Here is a 14893-nt window from a genome sequence, read left to right as displayed (position 1 = left end):
AGATGGGCATACTGGAAGAAACATCAGGTATGGAACGGTTATCCCACAGGCTACAGTCCACTCGTCGGTGTGAATAGTTTGATCGCAGAGTTCGCATTCTGGCTTGATGTATACATGTTCTTTGGTCTGCATCTCCCCGGGGAGCAAGAAAGAGGGTACTAAAATAAACTTAGGGAGTGAAGGGCTCCCTAAAATTAGGCCAACTGAATTAGACAAGGTACCTAAATATTTGTGTCATTTAGGATCGAGGCCCTTGGAAGTTTTCTTTCCTCGCGATTCGTTGAAAGTACAAAATTGCAAGAGCAGACTCTGGTTAAAACTACCTTATGGCTCTTCAATAACATTTTCCCAGGCATCTGACAAAATGTGGCTTAACCGAAGTTGAAGAAGGACCTAGGTGCCTAGGTACCTAGCTGCCATAAACAATCTCAGGAAGCTGCTTTCCAGCGCATATTTAAGGTAGGACCTGCATTTGGTTTAATGACCTGAAAATACGACCTGGCCTACAACAATTCATTCCTTCTTCTCCTTCTTCTAGCGAGTTTCCATGACCAGGGCAAGGTGGTCATTGCGTTGCCTGACCGCTGTCCCTGGGTCAGTGCTACCTTCTAGAAAGATCACGGCTAAGAACCCTGTGGGTGGCCTCAAAACCTTTAGAGACCCTGTCTCAGACAAACAACACTGAAAAGAACTACATACATTATTTGCTTGTGATTCAGCAATTTTCAGACGACAGAATAAGCAATTGATGCAGGTCGCCTTACAAGGCTGCAGTTTTCCCACGACAATCGCTGCATGTTTTCTGCAGACTGATCTGATGGGGGATACTGACACCCACAGCCCGCAGACATGAAACACCATGACGAAACATTTCACGAAATGATTCCGCAGAGCTCTCTATCTATTACATATTGCAAGGATCTCCCTCCGACAAGCTGCCGCATCTGGCATTGACACTGGCATGGCGATGCGAATGTGCCCGAATGAAGCTGTAAATTACCAAGCCATGTATCTATTTTCAGCCACTGCCAACGCTAACTGTCGCAGCATCTGCATGACAAGAGGTCAATGCAAAAGGGAGAAGCTCTTGACAAAACACTCATCAAAATTATAAACTCTACAGTACAGATGGTAACACGACATGTATCAAACTTCTCAAAACGAACTCCCACGGCTATGTTTTCTCGCAGCTTGCCGAGGCAAATGACAACCATATCGGATATATCACCAAAATGATGGTCTTCTGACCGATGGCATAACATGGCTGGCCCCTTTCCCGGTAGGCTGGAGGCTGGCTGCACGGATCCGACGATCAGGATCGACATATACGTAGCAGAGGGGGGGAAATGATGACGGCAGAAGACGACCGCTACTAACCCTAAAAGACCATGGCTCACCGTCAACCACGGCTTCGTCAAACTGATGGGACATTTTTAATTAGGTATGTACTGGCCATGCATGGATTATGGTATGGAATCAGGAGAAGCAAGCTATCGGAGTCGCTTCCGCAGCATCAGCTCTCACACAGGTTGTTTTTGGTCAGATTATTCTACCCCCTGCTAAACATCAAAAGAAAGGTACCAGTGAACCGTTAAGCGCCCTGTGCGCGCTCGGTCATCTGCGCTTGGTGCCGCTCGCTAGTGAGGATGAGAAGTCCATTACCAGGGTCCTTGAAAGGGTTTGGTCAAGGTCCATGACGAGCAGCAAACAGCACATCGCATCCCACTGAAGCTTTATCGAAGCATCCACCGAAGCGCCTCAACGCACTGACCCTCAGGTTTCTTCCCAACAGCAGCTCCGGGGCTGGCTCCGTTTCACTTTGTGATGGGATGTCCACTGCCCTAAGACGCCACTAACTTTAGGTACAGGACAATAGGTTGCTAATGTAGCTGGTACTGCGACTATCTTAGCTACATGCGCTTGTGCCAAGTTACCGGCACCACCACGCGAGCAGCCTAGGGCATCTCAGTTTATCAACAGTCGCATCATTGCGAGAGTCAATTTCTGTGCCGTTCGGTGATTAACCAAAGTTTGACTCTCGAAACCGTTCTTTTCCCGTTGAATTGCTTGCATTACCGATGCTTGCTTGCTTGCTTTTGGCTTGCTCACACTTCTCCACTCAAAGCTTCACTTGCACAGGGGCCCTTGTTCTTTTGCTCGCTTCTTACACGCTCCTTCACCGTGTGTGACGGCACTGCCCGCCCGCCCAGCTAAGTCAGGATAGTACCTACAGTGCTGTACTGTAGGTACTTTGCCTAACTACCCCACACCAAGCTTTCCTTGTGCGTGTGAGTGGGCGTGTCGAATGCAAGAGGGGCCTTCTGTGTCGTGGTCGTGGTCTTGAGTGGGCGTCGTTCATGTGGCGGCCAGAACTGGCACTGGAATCCATCTTTTCCCATGCGGATCTATCTATCTCCTACCTACATACTGTGCATGCTCCTTTGGCTTGACCTCGACTTGACCTTCCTCAACCGATTTCCACTTCGAGCTTCGCCAATTGCCACTCTTACAATAGCTTCCTTGTTGCTTCTTGACAGCTCCCCACCAGCTTTCTTCTTCTTTAACCTCTATCCGTGAGAATCAGATAACCTTCGTTTCTTGGCTTCCGCTTAAGCTTTGGTAAGTCCCAACACCAGTGTCCATTCTTTGTCTGCCGTCCGTCATCGCTCACACTCCTTGAAAGCCACCTTCGATCTATCCACGCGATCATTCTTGACGTTCAACATCTACGCCATCACCTGCACAACAGCTCGCTCCTTGTTCTCGTGTTACGAAAAAGATATTCAAACCGCCGCCTTGGAATCCTGTACGACTTCTACCTTGATATTCAGTCTGTGACTGCAGCTTCTACGCCCCTCTACCTATCACGGGGCCGACGGATCGAGCCTGGGCTTCAACACAAGCCTTTTGTACGTCCATATCTCAAGCCATAGTCGGCAAAACGATTGCACGAAAGCGATCATCCTATTCTCCTCAAGGATTGCTCCTCAACGTCACACCGGAGCATGACTGTACCTTGATCCACTCTCCAAGTTATACTTGACATTTCCGCGTCATAACCTTGGAGACACAAAGCCAGGAACAAAGATCAAAGGTCACGAAACTGTTACTCTCAGCTGCGGCGGCGGCTCGAGAGCTTGCTGGAGGGGAGGCAATTGTCCTCGTTGTTGCGATTCCGCTGACTTCTAGCAACACCGCTATTTGCCATACCTGGAACCATGAGGCGGGGTCGTTCCCCAAGCTCGCCATCGCCTTATAGGGCTTTGGCTCATCATCAGCAGGCCTCGGCTGCTGCGACATCCTCAGACTCGATTTCATTGATTCGGTCTTTCAATGTCGAAACGAATCCAACGCGGCCAGTGCGGCCTTCGCCGCTTACAGCATCGCTTATCCGAGACATGCCGCTAGATCTGGTTGACCGTATCAGATCCTTCCCCCTCTTTATGTCAGCTCCGGAAGAGTTTCTTGTTGCTATAGGAAATCACCTGAAGCCTCAAATCCAAAGCCCCAATGACCATATCGTGACGGAAGGAGACGAAGCCAAGGCAATGTATTGGCTGGTTCGAGGAGTAGTTGCTGTCACTTCGCGTGATGGTGAGGCGGTCTATGCTGAGCTCAATCCCGGGTCGTTCTTTGGAGAAATTGGCGTTTTGATGCAGATGCCTCGAACAGCTACCATTGTAGCGCGCACGAAGTGTCTGTTACTAGTGCTGAAGAAGGAAGATTTACATGCCGTGATACCCAAATTCCCAGAAATGGAGAAGGCGATTCGAGAAGAGGCACAAGAACGCTTGAACCTTCTGAAAAAGAAGCGGCAAGAAAGTGGCAGACTGGTCAAATCTCCCCAGGGAGACTTCAGCGCTCGAGAAGCTGCTCCTGGAGAGGTCTCTACTGGAGAAAGGGGTGTTATCAAGGACGGTGCGGTCGTCAACAACAAGAAAAGAAAGTCCCCAAGCCCTGGAATCATGGAGGACCCAGCTGCTGGTAGTGCGATTGGAAGCGGTCAGATCAATATTCGAACAACACTTAAGGAGTTACCGCTCTTCTCTACACTTCCTGCAGAAATTCTGCATTTCCTGGGATTGAGTGTCCAACCAAAATCTTATACCCCGTTTACAGATATCGTTCGCCAAGGCTTACCAGGAAACGAAATTTTCTTCATTGTTCGTGGCGAGGCGGAGGTCATTCATGATGAGCCAGTTTACGACGATAACATTCAGAATAAGGCCAAGGCCATCCCAAAACGACCTCGACTGAAGGCAGGCCAATATTTTGGCGAAGTTGCAAGTCTTGGATTGTCGCGAGGTCGAACAGCCACTGTTAGATCTATCACTTCTGTGGAGTGTATCATGATTACAGGCGATGTCCTCGACGAGTTCTGGAGACGCTGCCCTTCGGATATTCTGACACAGGTCAAAGAAACTGCACGCTTGCGATATCAGAAGCAGAGCGACGACGTTGTTATGATTGATGTTGATGTTAAGGAAAAGGCCAACAAATCTGACCCGCCCACACCTACAACACCAACAAGAGCATCCCTCCCTGACCTCACCTTTACTACCCCGTCCAAACCTGGGTCTCCAGCGAAAGAGGATACAAGCAACATAGCACCCAAGGACCCCGATCCGTTCTTGAGCGTGAACATGGAGAATATTCGAAATCGAAGACGACATTCGTTGGCACCGCCAGTGCCTCCAACAGACAGCTCTACTCCAACGACCAATGGTGCCAGGTCTCGCCTCTCAGAGGTAACGCCTATCAAATTTGCGTTTTCTGATGCTTCAGCTGACGACGACGACGTCCCGGCAAAGCGAGTACGGACGACTCTGCCCACCCGACCAATCACTATGAGCAAACCAGTGCTCTCAGATGAGATCCTGATTTATATCTTCAAGCACGTGGATATAGGAGAGCTGTTTCGACTACGCCTTGTTAGCACACACTGGCGTAAGCTCTTGACTACATCCCCTAAAGTTTGCCAAGATGTCGACCTCTCGATTTACAACCGCAAGGTTACTGACGAAGTCCTGATCAAGGTGCTCGCCCCCTTCATTGGCACTCGCGCTCTGTCCATTGACCTGAATAATTGCTTTCATATAACGGATGAAGGATTCGGTGCTCTATGGCGTAGCTGTGGCAAAAATGTCAAGAAGTGGAAGATGAAATCAGTTTGGGACGTTTCTGCGAACCAGATTTTGGAGATGAGCGAGAACGCAAAGGGATTAGAAGAAGTTGACTGGAGCAACTGCCGCAAGGTCGGTGATAATCTTCTAGGCCGCGTTGTTGGCTGGGTTGTACCCGATCCTCCACCTTCGAAATCAGTCGTTATCTCAAGTTCTGCAGCTCGATCGCGAAACAAGCAGCAGCAACAGAAGCAGGCCGCACAGCATGTTCTCCCCCCTGGTACAGTAGTTGGGTGCCCGAAACTCAGACGCCTCAACCTCTCCTATTGCAAGCATATCACAGATCGTTCTATGGCACATTTGGCAGCCCATGCTTCGAACCGTATCGAGTCGTTGTCCCTCACACGTTGCACGTCGATTACAGATGCAGGGTTTCAATCATGGGCGCCATTCCGGTTTGAAAAGCTGTCTAGGCTGTGCCTAGCTGATTGCACATATCTCTCGGATAATGCGGTGGTTGCCCTGGTCAACTCAGCCAAGAACCTGACACATCTGGACCTATCGTTCTGCTGTGCACTCTCTGACACGGCAACAGAGGTTGTCGCTCTCCGTCTGCCAAAGTTGCGGGAGCTGCGATTGGCATTCTGCGGAAGTGCGGTCAGCGATGGAAGCTTGGAAAGCGTGGCGCTCCACTTGAACGATTTGGAGGCCCTCAGTGTCCGTGGCTGCGTGCGTGTCACTGGCCGAGGCGTCGAAAATGTCCTCAACGGGTGTGGGCGACTAAACTGGATGGATGTCAGTCAATGCCGTAACTTAGAGTCTTGGATCCGAGCCGGTGGTGTTTCGAATTGGGGGTTTGATGACCGTGTTGGTCAACGTTCTACAGAACTCACGCCAAGCGAAATCTCTGGACAGGGACAATCCGAAGATGATAGTCCTGCACCCAAGGCCATGAGCGTTGCTATGCTCACATCGCAGAACTTTATGCCACGATCTGCGTTTGGATACAGAGCCAAGAGAGCGCGACGACCCGTGCGATTTGTCATTGAGAAAGGATTTGGAAGTTTACGATAGAGAAAGGACGGCGTCTTGAGGGACATTTTGAGGAAATGATTGGGAATTGAGTTGGGATGGAAAGCATTGGATCTACGTTGCGCAGCATTGGCGTCAAAGTCGCGGAGCATTTGCCATTACTACATATCAAGTCTCGTGCGATGTAACGTAACGCATATTCGGGTAGAGAGAAATCATGATGCAACGGGGTGAATGCTGGGGGAAAGGATGCTGGGGGAAAGGATGCTTAGTAGATACCCTTGATGGAGGTGTTGATTGATATCCTTCATAATAATATTGGAATTGAAAAGAAGCAGCCGAAAATAGAAGAGGCTAGAAAGAAGGTAACGTCGAGGCACAGTATCTGTGATGTAACTATTCCCATAGCCTAACACCAGTAAATCCGACGGCACCTGGAGTTTAGAGCCCGTAGCCGCCGAGAGTGATGACCAACTGAGTCACCGAGAGGCGCCGGTTCTTTCCACAATATTCCACCAGCGCCGCCACGTGATGTCGGATTTTAGGTAGGTAGGCTCCACAGCCGGAACCAACGTCATGCTTTCCATTCTTTTACCGGGGACTTATAACACTCTCGATCCCCCGTCCCCGCTTCAACCTTTTCCTTTGTAAAGGACTGCATATCGCATTCTCCTCTCCTCCCAACACCTGCATCGCCAGAACGACGATGTCCTTCACAATGACTGTCCGCCAGGGCCCTGCGCGACTTGCGCAGAGGCTCCCTGAGCTCTCAAAGACTGCTTTCCGCAACACCGCATCCGTCCGAAGCTTCCACGTCCAATCCAAGCCCACGGCCAACTTCTTCACATCGCGCGTCACATCCGCAGCCACCCGCAATGCTTTCCAGCGAACGAGCCGCGCTGGCAGTCGATCTTACAACCAGCAAGCTGCGGGAGCTGCCACAGCGCCTCAGTCGACGAGCCGACGACTCTTGGTTGGAGGTGCCATCTTTGGTGGTACGCTCGTTGCCATCAATGCTGTCTTCAACCGGGAGACCCGTGAGGATGGCGGCATGCCCGTTTACGAGCGCGAATACTTGAACAACACTTTCTTGCACACTGGTCTCGGAATTGGTATCATTGGATTGACGGCTCGACAAATGGTTCAGACCGGCTTCGTTTACCGAATCATGGTCACTAACCCTTGGGTTGTTGGAATTGGTGGTCTCGCTCTCAGCTTTGCCACCATGATTGGAACTCGATCTATCAGCCCTGACAAGTAAGTTGTTGAATCCCATCAATGCCAAGGTTGAAGCATTTTACTGACAATTTCCAGCTACATCCCCAAGTACGCCCTCTGGACCGCTTTTAACGCCACTCAGGCTGCCTTTGTCGCTCCCCTCCTCGCCTTCGTTCCTCCCGCTCTTCTTGGACGTGCCGGTCTCTACACCATCGCCATGATGGGTGGTCTTGCCGTTGTCGGTGCCACTGCTAAGCAGGAGAAGTACCTCTACATTGGTGGTCCTCTGCTGGCTGGTGCCGCCATCGTCGCTGCTTCTGGTCTCGCCCCTCTCGTCATCCCCGCCACCGCTATCCGAACCCTTGCCTTCACTGAGAGCATCTGGCTGTATGGTGGTCTTGCTGTGTTTGGTGGATTCACTCTGTACGATGTCCAGAAGGTCCTCCACCACGCTCGTCTCGCCCAGGCTGGTGTCATCCGCCGAGACCCCGTCAACGAGAGTATCTCTCTTGAGCTTGACTTCCTCAACATCTTCATCCGTATGGTTCAGATCCTGATGATGCAGCAAAACCGACGCAAGTAAGCGATTGGTGATGACATTGCATAAAACTAGCGCTATAGGCGTTTTGTATTATTTTTAGCAAAAGGATTATTACTCGGATGGAGGATAGTGAACTCCTCTCCTGTTTTTTGTTGAAACCGGTCTACAAGTGGAAGGATTTTCCAATTTCTTAATTTCAGGATTAGCAACTAAGAAATAAAAAAAACATTCAAATAATCAGAGTGGAGTGGATTTCAAACGTTTAATATTGTGACTAGGTATATGTTGAATTTCTGTCCTCTCATTGCATCATTCCAAGTTAAGTTTCCTGATATCATTGGTGCCATTTCCATCCGATTGCTAAGCCAAAATGCAATTATCCTCGAATATTTATTTACTCCAAAGGTGGGAATGGCCTCATGAAGTGGCTCGGGCACTCGTAGCCAGATGGGTTATTGTGCAAGTAGAGCTGGTGATACTCCTCAGCAGTCCACCACTTTCCAGCGGGTGCAATCTCGGTAACGATGCCGCCCTTCCACCATTGCTTGTTGGCCTTCTCTGTGACCTCGCGCGCGATCTTCTCCTGCTCCTCGTTGTGGAAGTAAATGGCAGAGCGGTACTGAGGGCCGGTATCGGGGCCCTGGCGGTTCAGCGTCGTGGGGTCGTGCGTCTTGTAGAAGAATTCTAGGAGTTGTGCGTATGAGACCTTTGTAGGGTCAAAGATGATTTGTGCGGCCTCGGCGTCTATGTATGTTAGTTACAGTCAAATGCGAATGATGTGGATTGCGACGTACGGCCCGTCTTTCCACCACAGACGGCGCGGTAGCTGGGGTTTTCAAGATCACCACCAATGTATCCAACCTTGGCATCAATGAGACCCTTGTCGGCAAAGTGTCTGCGATACAGATGCTCTGTTCCCCAGAAACATCCTGCAGCGACGGTGCAGCGCTGGGCGCCCTCTGGGATGACAGATGCAGCGGATTGATCGGGAGCGATTGAGAGACGTGTAGATTGTGTGAAGGGGCGGGCGAGACGCGCCAAGAAGGGAGGAAGGTAGGACATTTTTGCAGCTGATAGAGATGAATGCGATTGTGTTGTTCTGTTCTGTGGAGAGAGAGTGAAGTGAAGCTATCGAGGGAATCGCATTGATATTTGAATGTTTTTTCGGGCTGTCGGTCACTGTGAATGACAAATCTTTACAAGGGGGGAGCCCAAAATGTGGCGGGGGTTAGAGAATAGAAGCTGCGTCACCGAAGACGCAGATGACGATTGGATTTCGCAGAGCTCTGCTTCCTCTTTTGGGAAGGTGGCGTGTCGTTTAGTTCAAGGGTCTTTTCTTCTGCCCCGCGATTCCATTTCATTAGCGAGTTATGGGCCATGGAATCAGCGGTTGAGGCTGTGTTTTAGTGCTTGATTACCTGAACAGATTTACTGCAACGGGAGTGAGCTACAGGGCTGTGACCTACCTATTTGAAACAGGTAATTCTGCTTATACGCCTGCTGATGTGTAAGTTGCCGGCTTATGCTGGCTGTGCATACGCTTCTTATACGCTCAATTACAGATATCAGTCAGTGGCTGTTAGTGAGAGGCCATCTCGGCTATATTTGTGGATTTCACTATTGCCGTTAGGCATCTATTCTTCGATACATGCGCCCTATGCACTCAGGGCGTGACATGTAACTAATGCCTGCAAAACCCTTTCACACGTGCTAACAAGGATAACTGCCGTTATTATGCCACGCATCTACATAAACAATTCCTAGGATATCAAATGCAATAAAAACACGATAAGATAAAGATGCTCTTCGGTCAATTAACTTTCGGAACTCACCGTCCGTTGAACTGCGGAGTTTAAACTCTCATCTCGTCTTCCCCGCCGACTCGGCCGACCTCGGTTCCCCAGTCGGACATAGCATAGTTCATACTTACACTGACTATATATCTTCCCTAGAACCCTCTATAACCTATTCAATGAATTATACGCACTCAATATCTTCAATATGACTTCTTCAGACCTTGCTCAGCGCATTCCTCCCGACTCATGGGACTCACACATGCACATTGTCGACGTGGAGAACTACACCCTTGATGCTTCAGCCAAATACCGTCCTACATCTCATAGTCTGGACCAAGCTCTCGCCTTTGAAACCAGCGTTGGACTTCGAAACATAGTCCTGGTTCAGCCATCTATCTATGGCCTTGACAACTCGTGTCTGCTCGATGGCCTGCGTGCCCTTGGTGCTGACCGTGGACGAGGCGTTGTTGCCATTGACCCTGAGGCCGTTAAGGAAGAGGAATTGCGTTCTTGGCATGAACTGGGTGTGCGGGGAGTGAGACTCAATATCCTCTCGAATGAACTTGCGATTGATGCGGCCGAGCTGGAGCGTCAACTGATGCTTTACGCCAATGCCGTGAGACCCTTGGGATGGGTTGTTCAGGTCTATGTTCCAATGGATATGGTCACTCTCCTTGAACACATCATTCCGAAGCTCAATGTCAAGTTCTGCATAGACCATCTTGGACAACCGCCCCTGAACAAATACGCAGGCGCAGACCCATACGACATACCAGGCTTCTCATCCCTCATCAACTTGCTTAAAAACGGCCAGACATATGTCAAGCTGTCGGCCGCGTACCGGATGAGCACGCTCCCGGACTACAGAGATTTGGATCTCATTGCTAAGGAGGTCATTCGAGTCGCTGGAAAGACTCATGTTGTTTTTGCAACCGACTGGCCTCACACAAGGTTTGAGGGGTTGAATATCAAGCCTTGGATGGAGAGGGTGCTGAGCTGGTGCAGCGATGATGAGCATCTCAAAGAGCGGCTGTTTAGAGGAAATGCTGAAGATTTATGGGATGTTCAGAGGCCATCGATGAAGGCAGATCAGTGATTGAAATCAGTTTATGGCTGGGTAAGGGGGGATCTCATTCATGGTGTTCAAAGCTGATTTCGTTCTTTCTGCAACGGACATATGTGCTTGCTAATATTTTCTTTTATGTATTCATATCATATCTGCCTATTATTCACCTGTCAATCATTCTGCCGTTGCATTGCAATACCTGAAACGTCAAGAACGATTTCCAAAACGGCCACAAGTCCAAGGACCGTTCTACACAGAGCGCGAGACTACACAGACAATCAGGCCATAGCTCCATGTTCCAGCATGAAGTTCATGGCTGAAAGTATAACTTCTGTAATATCTTCTCCGAGGAGCGCCGATCAGTGTTCGGCGCGTGGATCTTGAGGGCTCGGGAGATGCGGGTATATAACGGCAAATCGGCTTTGATATCCCGATGTAAGAGCTCATAGTCAAGACCATCAATGCATGGTAAGCCTCTTCTGTCGACGAGCCCTTGCTACTGGATGAACCAAGATCCGTGGTTCCTCGAGTGCCTGATACCCAGTCGGGAAGTTGATATCTTTCAGGCCACTTGAGTTTCTGGGCAACGAATTCGGATCAGTTCCCTGATTTTTGGACATCCTGCCGTCATCGACGTTGATAAAACCAGTTTCAGTATATTCCAGAGTGCTGCTACCACAGCTTCCTTGATCAACCAAAATTCTGAGGGTTGTTTCCTGACTCGTAGATAGCGCCCACCCGTACACTCAGGGGCTCAAACGAAGACAAAGCCTCGAAAACTCCTCGGTCAACTGCCATTGCATTTGGATTCATATTGTCAGCCCATGGTGTCTGGAACAGCTGCTCCGGCTCGTAAGGCGATTGCTGTGCAGGTATCTCAAATGAAGCCGGGTAAACAGTCTCGGTAATCGGTATATCTGTAGGCATCGGAACATCTGGCATAGGATGGGGCATTGGCGGAGGAGGCTGCTGTTGTGGTGTACTGAATCCTGGATCGAGCCCAAGATTCGCCATCTCTCGGGTTATCAAATCCAAAGCACTTGAGATGACTGTGCGGCGGGTTAGAGCTTGTATAGCTATGCGTGTGAGCTACTTACCTGGATTGACAGTTTTGGCCTGATGCAAGGCTCGTACGCAGAAGCTCAGCTTGCGAACTGCTTGTTGGTCTTCAGGCGTAGCTTGAACCTGCAAAAGGAAAATTGTGGCCGCGATATACACACTGTATGAGAGTGATAGAACGCAGTGGCTGATGGTAAATGTTCTGCAGAAAAGATCGAAAATGGCTATAATAGATGTCGCAGATGTGACACATTCCACGAGATGGTTTTGCATCGGATGAGGGCCTTCATCCTCTGGGTATACCTGCCAGGTGAGCATCGGCCTGAACAGGAGGATTCTGAACGTATGGTACAAGGCACTTAACCGGGTTAGCCAGCGCTTTTTAGAAATAAGAAACTGATACTCACTTCATGGTGACAATGTGCGAAGGAGGTGCCAGCTCAGGCATGGCGGAGAGCTCGATTTTGAGATGAGGAGGGAGTTGTTCCCACCATAGTCTCATGGCAGGGTCTTGCGTCTGTAGACACTCTTGCATCTCTGCCTCAGTATTCTCCAGTAATGGATCATACATGTGAATGAGAATCTCATTGAAGATGACCGATAACCGGCAAGCACTCATGAAACAGGAGGTTGAATGAGCTGTCGCAGGAGGATACTTCCAATCTGATCCGTGAGGAGAGTCGAAGGGGACCCAGAGCTCATTCTCAGCTGAGTCGTCCACTAGAAACTATGAGTAATTTACTTTATGAATAGTTCCACAGCTAGACTTACTGATAATTTGGGGCGGGGACACCTGTGTATGTTGCAGTGAAGGCGAACGACCGAGGTATAGGCTGATAATCTTATCCCAGAAATAGCAACTCCAGTAAAGTCGATGACGAATTTCGACCTCTTCATCAGTCAAATGGACAGATCCTGGATACCTTTGTCCATCAACACAAATGCCCAAATGATCGATGAGGCGGAACGCTATGCCACTATAAATCCAGGCCTGCGTCGTGTTGCCATGACCACATTCCCCTGCGCTAAGAAGTAGCAGTGTCTGAACAGTTGGGATAGTGCACACGCCTCTACTCAGTTCATCGAAAAGCATGCTTCGGGCGTGTTTTGCAAAGACAGCTCCTCCATCATAAGACTGATCCAGCAGCTGTTTGGTGGAGGGATCGCTTTTACCCCAGCGGATGGAATGTGAGAGCATAGCATTCAGAAGAGTGTGAGAATAGTACGGCCCCATAGATTGCATGTCACCTGTGAGTGTTAGTTACTTTTTACATGATGTCAAGGTGAAGCATACGAGTGAATGCAGGCCTGTAGATGAAGTTGAAAAGAGGCTGGATCCAGCACCAATGCACGTTCAGAAGGTATTGAAAGGGTTCCTTTATGGTGTAAGTCGAGGCCCATGAGACTGTGGATTACACGAAAACCTACTGGGATATCAGACAGGTTTTCCATCGCTCGTTGATGCCATGCATTGTTGACCAATCGCTCTCTCCTATGAGCATCTGAGTCAATGGATGATATCGAGTCTGGCTTATGCTTGTGAGGGTCACTGGGAAGATTGAAAAGACTAGTCGGTCCATGGTAAGTAATGCCACCCTTGTCGTCGATCTTGAGACCCATGAAGCTCCTCGTCATTGCATGCTCGTCAGGATGGCGATTCGAGTCATGGCCGTTCCAGACACCAGGACTCGAATGGTTTGAGGCGGCCACTGAGGGAGGAGATTTGATAGCAGCGAGTTGGTCTTCCAATTCTTTGATGCGTTCCTCGAGGCGTTGGGTGTAAGACAGAGTCGGGTTTCTATGACACGTGAGCAATTGCTCAGAAAATAATGAGGCCGAGGTGAGTCCCACAGTTTGTAAATACAGTCATCGCTTCTAGCAGCACAGCGATTGCAAATCGGTTGCTCGCCGCCACATTTGACCTAAAGGGCATCAGTATAGGTTTATGGGCGAAATAGCGATTGTGTTGACCTTGCGTCTACGGCACGGCTCACAAGAGAAGGCGCTCTTCTTCGTGGCTTTGACCGACGACATGATGTGCCACAAAGTCTGGTGAGTTTCTCGTCCAGTCCAGTTCAGCCCAGGTCAGTGCCGGTATTGTAATTAAATCGGCAAGAGTCGTCAGAAGCAGAGAGTGAGCCCCGCGTTGGACATTGAAACCCCACCTAGAACTTGGGCCGGGTCTGTCCGATGAATGAAGCTGTAGATTACTGCGCCGAGGGACAGTGTAAAGACAGTGAAGGTGGTTTTCTCCTTTAGGGGTAAAAAAACAAGGCGCAGTAGATAAAAGCCCGACTAGGACGAGAATTCTCCGCCTTGTGACTGTTTCGAGTCAAAGGTAAAGTAAAGGTAAAGTACACGGAGCCGATGCTGCGTTGGGCCGGGGCAAGACTGTCGGGAGGCCCCAGCTCGGAGGGACAAGTGGGGGCGGGTTCTAGGCCTGTCAGGCCTGACCAGACTCTGTGTAAGTGAGATCAGGTCCTCAAATCAATTGATGAGATATGTTGGATTGTATTGAACGATCTTGTAGACAGTCAAATGTAAAAGGCAAGGGTTGATCAGGCATATCCCATTGGAAGCCTCAGGACCAACTACAAAATGATCACGTGGGTCATGTGCTCTTTGGGATGGCTGCTCCAAGAGAAGGCGCAGCCAACGGTATAGGACACTACAGCGTTGGATGTGCTGTAACTTGGGCCTCTTCAACCGTCATAACCTAGAAGATCGACAGTTTCTAGGACGAATTTGGTCTTATTCGCAACTATTATATTGCCAAGATTTAGTACTGGAACTCGAGTTTTCTTAGATATATATATCATATGCTTTTGATTTCATTTTCGTACATCAAGCTAAGTGACAGACGAGGCGAAACCGGAACCGGAACAGGAACACTTTACATATGGAGCTCCGCAGCCATTCCCGGATACCGAGGAACTGGCTACGGCATCTGATAAAATATTATCTCGGTATATATGGAGCACTCAAAACCTTGTTTGTTGTCTCTCTACTCATTCAATTCCTTTTCGGTCATTAATTAACATCTCATTCAATGTCGCTT

At 49.4% G+C, this 14893-nt stretch overlaps 5 protein-coding genes; 3 read left to right on the top strand and 2 right to left on the bottom strand.

The window, feature by feature from the left end:
• Nucleotides 1–3218: 3218 nt before the first annotated feature.
• Nucleotides 3219–6197, top strand: FFUJ_00411 (related to F-box protein PpaB; the record flags this gene model as incomplete). The annotated part of the gene is made up of 1 exon (XM_023573323.1): nt 3219–6197. One exon carries the CDS (start codon nt 3219–3221, stop codon nt 6195–6197), a length of 2979 nt encoding a protein of 992 aa, XP_023425064.1.
• A 676-nt stretch (nt 6198–6873) lies between these two features.
• Nucleotides 6874–7956, top strand: FFUJ_00412 (related to growth hormone inducible transmembrane protein; the record flags this gene model as incomplete). XM_023573322.1 has 2 exons in its annotated part: nt 6874–7412; nt 7470–7956. 2 exons carry the CDS (start codon nt 6874–6876, stop codon nt 7954–7956), a joined length of 1026 nt encoding a protein of 341 aa, XP_023425063.1.
• A 352-nt stretch (nt 7957–8308) lies between these two features.
• FFUJ_00413 (probable MXR1-responsible for the reduction of methionine sulfoxide) lies at nt 8309–8976 on the bottom strand (the record flags this gene model as incomplete). XM_023573321.1 has 2 exons in its annotated part: nt 8309–8658; nt 8709–8976. 2 exons carry the CDS (start codon nt 8974–8976, stop codon nt 8309–8311), a joined length of 618 nt encoding a protein of 205 aa, XP_023425062.1.
• Nucleotides 8977–9915: 939 nt separating this feature from the next.
• Nucleotides 9916–10806, top strand: FFUJ_00414 (related to TIM barrel metal-dependent hydrolase; the record flags this gene model as incomplete). Its single annotated transcript, XM_023573320.1, has 1 exon — nt 9916–10806. One exon carries the CDS (start codon nt 9916–9918, stop codon nt 10804–10806), a length of 891 nt encoding a protein of 296 aa, XP_023425061.1.
• Nucleotides 10807–11466: 660 nt separating this feature from the next.
• Nucleotides 11467–13869, bottom strand: FFUJ_00415 (related to pathway-specific regulatory protein nit-4; the record flags this gene model as incomplete). XM_023573319.1 has 8 exons in its annotated part: nt 11467–11825; nt 11874–12193; nt 12243–12555; nt 12607–13083; nt 13130–13211; nt 13264–13633; nt 13687–13757; nt 13807–13869. 8 exons carry the CDS (start codon nt 13867–13869, stop codon nt 11467–11469), a joined length of 2055 nt encoding a protein of 684 aa, XP_023425060.1.
• Nucleotides 13870–14893: the final 1024 nt, after the last annotated feature.

The sequence above is a fragment of the Fusarium fujikuroi genome, chromosome FFUJ_chr01 (assembly GCF_900079805.1).
Source record: "Fusarium fujikuroi IMI 58289 draft genome, chromosome FFUJ_chr01".
Taxonomy (NCBI): Eukaryota; Fungi; Ascomycota; class Sordariomycetes; order Hypocreales; family Nectriaceae; genus Fusarium; species Fusarium fujikuroi.
The sequence above is the reverse complement of the archived record's forward strand: the minus strand, read 5'-3'. Positions and strand labels throughout refer to the sequence as shown.